General features: G+C 46.7%; 1 protein-coding gene across 1 annotated transcript in view; it reads left to right on the forward strand.

The window, feature by feature from the left end:
- Window positions 1-331: 331 nt before the first annotated feature.
- LOC145408425 (uncharacterized) overlaps window positions 332-4593 on the forward strand; it is a 35293-nt gene continuing 31031 nt past the window's right edge. The window contains exons 1-2 of the mRNA XM_080279153.1: window positions 332-2486; window positions 2901-3359. Coding sequence (XP_080135279.1) covers window positions 332-2486; window positions 2901-3359 — 2614 coding nt within the window. The remainder of the gene's footprint in view (window positions 2487-2900; window positions 3360-4593) is intronic.

The following is a 4593-nucleotide window of genomic DNA, read 5'->3' on the forward strand; positions in this document are numbered from 1 at the left end:
TCTATGCTGGTGTCTGATTTAACCGGCTTTGTTTCTCTGCCGGCTATATATCTATTCACTGTATCCTTGTAATTCTAAAAAGCCGGCTGTGTTATGCCTGTTAATTTACCGGCTTCATCAGCTTCTCTAGCAGTATCGTGATTTAACCGACTGATAACCGGCTGTGTACGTGTCTTTGCCGGCTGTGAGATCGTGTACCGTATGTCAGTAGTGTTTGTTTAGCGGTGTGTGTGATGCCTGTTATCCTACGGGCTCCATCAGTTCCTTCACCAGTGTCTGATTTAACCGGCTGTGTGTTTCTGCCAGCCGTGTGTGCGTTTTGTGATCGACCATGGTAGTCAGTGATCATGAAATCGACCAGCTCTACGCCGATCGCTACCGCCTTGATCAGCTCTTCCAAAACAGTCCCGAGTTCCGAGACAGCTTAGAGAACAGCAGCGTGGCCAACTCACCCTCGGTTCTGTCCCACCATTCAGACCACAGACCCCGCACTCAGACCAAGCCAGTCAGGCATCTCAGTCATAACTCTGATCGCCTGAAACTGGTCGAGGAGGTAGTAAGGAAAATGGAGGATCGAAACCGAAGGGCGGAGAACCCCATCCCATCTCCCAAGTGGCCCCGTTCAAATTCTGATCATGATAACACTCATTTAAGTCCCCCAAATGAACCACCTCCTCCTCCGCCACCCCGTCGTCCGCAGAACCTTCACCACCAGCCTGGGTTCTCCTACATCTACCCGAATACTGATGGGGAGAGGACCCCAATCCGGCGGTTTTCCTTCATGGCACCCTCGAACCGCCTGCTTCCTGAGGGCGCCCTGCCTTTCAAAGGGAAGCTCGAGTACTTTGACCGCCTGTCTCGTGGTTCGACTCCTGAGCCGGCTTCCTCCCCATTTTCCCAGGGGTACAGGAAAGTTGGATCCCCTCTGAACACCCCCAAACATTCCACCGACAGCAAGCAGGTCACCACCCCTGAAGCAGTCTCAGGTAGAATGGAAGGCATAAAGCGACCTTCTCTGGCGAAGCTTCAGATTCATGGTTCGAAGTCCCCTTCCTCACCACTCACACCTGGAGGCTCTGAAGGCAGCCAGCAGAATCTTAGGCACCCCTCATCGACCTCATCCCCACTGAGATCCCCAACTAAAAGTACATCAAAGGAGAATTTAGCGAAGCCCGTACCACCACCTCCCCCTCCACAAGTTCTCTTCAATAAAAACCTCGCACAGTCTAGGATGCAAGAGGCTCTGAAAAAGGATCCTGATGGACTCGTAAGTCAAAAGGACTCCAGTACCAAACCCCAGGACTCTCAAGTGAAAAATGATGTTACCCTAAGGAGGAGCAACACAAACTTTGCTGAAGTCAGGAAGATGTCGATGAGATTTCATGGAGATGAACCGAGAAAGAGTCTCAATTTAAGAGTCAGCAACCTAGATGGAAGGAATATAGAGGGAAGAGTTGAAGGAAAGATGGAGGTAAGAAGTGGTGAGAAACTGGAAAGAGGGAATGGATGGAAGGCAGAAAGAGGGAGTATTGAAAATCTAGAGAGAGGTATGAAAGGGAGCCAGGATAAAAGTAGCAGAGAGAGTGGAGGGAATACAGAGAGGGCCAGAGGGTGGAATGTGGAGAGAGAAGATAAAGAGAATCTGGAGAGAGTAAGTGAGGGAATTCTAGAAAGAGGAACTGGAGGGATCATAGAGAGAAGACGTAGAGAGAGACTGGAAAGAGAGCAGGATGCAAACATGGATCGAGTTATGAGAGGGAGTCAGGAGAGAGCACAGGGAGGAAACAGAAAAACCCAGGAGAGAGAACACGAAAGAGACAGAGAAAGAGAACATGGAAGCAACAGAATGAGGGAACACAGAGGGAAGCTAAGGAGAGGAGAGGATGGGGACAGACCAGAGGGACAAAACAGAGAATCCCAAGAAAGAGAACACAAAGGAGACGGAGTGAAACAGCAGAGACAACACGAAGGGAGAAAACGGGAAGGTGAAAGAGTGAGCCAAAGAAGAGAACAGGAAGGGCATGGAGAAAACCAAGAAAGAGAACACAGCAGAAGCAGAAAACAAGAAAGAGAACGCAAAGAAGATGATGTGGATCGAGGAAAGGAACGTAGTGGAAACAGAGAGAGCCAAGAAAGGGAACAGGAAGGCAACAGAGCGAGAGAAAATAAGGCAAAGCGATGGGGTTACAGTGAGGAAGATCAGCCCGAGGGAGGGAACACTAAAGGGGAGAAGCCTTCAGGGACAAAAATAAAGAGACATACCAGCTCTCCTTCAGTTCCCCTCAGTCGAAGCCTCTCGGTTGGTCAGTCAAAGATCAGTGACTCAGTAAACCAGCTCACCGACTCAGTGAATCAGTTGAAGCGGAGTCTGAGTCGCCGGGTGGGTAGATCGGTGAGTCAGTCGATCGGGAAGTCAGTAAGTCACTCAATCGGTAAGTCATTTTCAAGATCACTCCTTAATAAGTACAAGAGGCAGTATGATGACAGTGACGCATACAGTTACCAGGAGTATAGTGAGGGGTACCATGGCGACCAAAATTATCATGGCAGCCAACATTCTTCTGATAACCAACATTTTCATCAGGCCAGCCAACATTATTTCCCTGATAACCAACATTCTCACAACAGCCACCACCGGGACAACCAACATTTTGTGGATAGCCGACACTTTCTGAGCAACCACCATCCTGACAACCAACATTTTCTAGATCATCTCCATCGCCATGAGAAACACCATCACGAGGACGACAACGACAACCAACATTACCAAGACGACAGCCACCACCACCATCGCGACATCAACCACCATCCCAGCTACCATCAAGACCAGAACTACAACCACAGTCACCACCATCCAGAATCCAAGGAACACTACCACAATCACCACCACAACCACCCAGAAACCAAGAACCAGGACAGCTGCTACATTCACCACCATCCTACCACACTATCCCCTCCACCACTACCACGGAAGGAGACAAAGAATCCACGAACGAATCTATCCAGGACGTTTAGCACTCTTAGACGAACGCAGGCCTTCAACCACTCTGGTCTCCACTACCAGATGCTCTTCGGAGACCCCCAGACCGAAAAGGAAGACCAGAATCCACAAAACAAGGACCAAAAGACTGAAAATAGGCCCAAAGAGCTCTCGGAAATTCACAGATTCTTCCACACGCACGAAAACGAGGTGGATTCAAAGTCACAGAAGTCCTACAAGTCATCCTCCCTCCCGCATCCGTCACTGAATCCGGAGAGGGTGGATTCAGTTCCCGCGTCCATACACGAACGTCAGCCGGAGAAGTTTTGGACCTTTACGACGAGTGTGGTTCTCCCGGATTACGAGAGGAAAGACGAAGGTATGTGGAGAGAGAGAGAGAGAGAGAGAGAGAGAGAGAGAGAGAGAGAGAGAAATGCCATATATCATTCTTGTCACAGTCACACACAAAAAGACACAGAACTATGCTAAGAATTTTTCAAACATGTATTTTTAACGTGTATTACTAATTCTTTCACCTTCAGCCCGCGAACGTCTTTCATGTTATATTCTTGCTCACAGACGATTATATTCTAATTATAAGAGCTTGATGGTGAAGGGGTTAATGGAGACAGTATCTAACCCTTCCAGTTCAGAGAGTCTTTCCTGAGCTGAATAGAATCGTCTGGTGATAGCAAGAATAAAACTAGAAGACATTATCGTAGAAGTGGGTAAAGATCTAAATGGCTAGGGAGATTTCGTAAACCGTATTCGTTTGCGATTTATTATGCGTATTACACCTTAGCATCCCCTTGTGTGTTAATGATACAAACCGTGTTGCAGTTAAAATAAATGTAAGGGAATGATACAAAATGCAAAATAAATCGCAGCGGAGGAGATGTTACATAGTGTCTCTGGCATGTGCTGGTGCAACGAATTCTCCTGTACCACCTAACAACCCTGTTTTTCTAAGAACTTTCCCCTCACCGCATGGAGCGCTGGAAAGTGGTACAGCATAATGTAGTCTCATGTACTAAAAAAGAAAGAAAGAAAAAAAGAAAAGCGCACCTAGTCATTGTTTGCGCTTGCAGTTATGACTTGGCGGAACCTAGGGTGTTTAATATGCTTTCTGTGGCGTCAGCTGCTGCCTTCCCCACACTACCTGTTTGCTTCCACCCGTGCAGAATAGTAGGTAAACAAGTTGGACGAGAATCTCCATATTTGTAGCATTGTCAGCTCTTTTGGGGGGCTGTTTGTAGAGTTATTTGGTCTTTTTTTTTTTTTATTGTTTGGCTCATACATAGTTCTTTTTTTTTTTCTATTCTTTTTATGTAAACATTATCTTTGTCCTCATGCTGAAATTTGTTTGGTATTTCTTGTACGTGTAGCTTATATTCACTGTTTTTGTTTCCTTTAACAGTAGTGAGTTCTGAATATTAACTAGCATGGAGCATATGGGCATTAAGTTTCAAGTGAAGTTTTGATTCATTTGAGTTTCGGTAATAAAAGCAGGAATATAAAGTATAGTCCACCATAAAATTGAGGTTTTCTTTGGTCGCCTTCGTCAGAGAAAACGAAACTGTAATATGGGGTACCGTTGTATACGCGTCAGCTGC

The sequence above is a fragment of the Coenobita brevimanus genome, chromosome 77, assembly GCF_032717465.1.
Source record: "Coenobita brevimanus isolate Jiangsu-jjx chromosome 77, ASM3271746v2, whole genome shotgun sequence".
In the NCBI taxonomy this organism is placed as follows: Eukaryota; Metazoa; Arthropoda; class Malacostraca; order Decapoda; family Coenobitidae; genus Coenobita; species Coenobita brevimanus.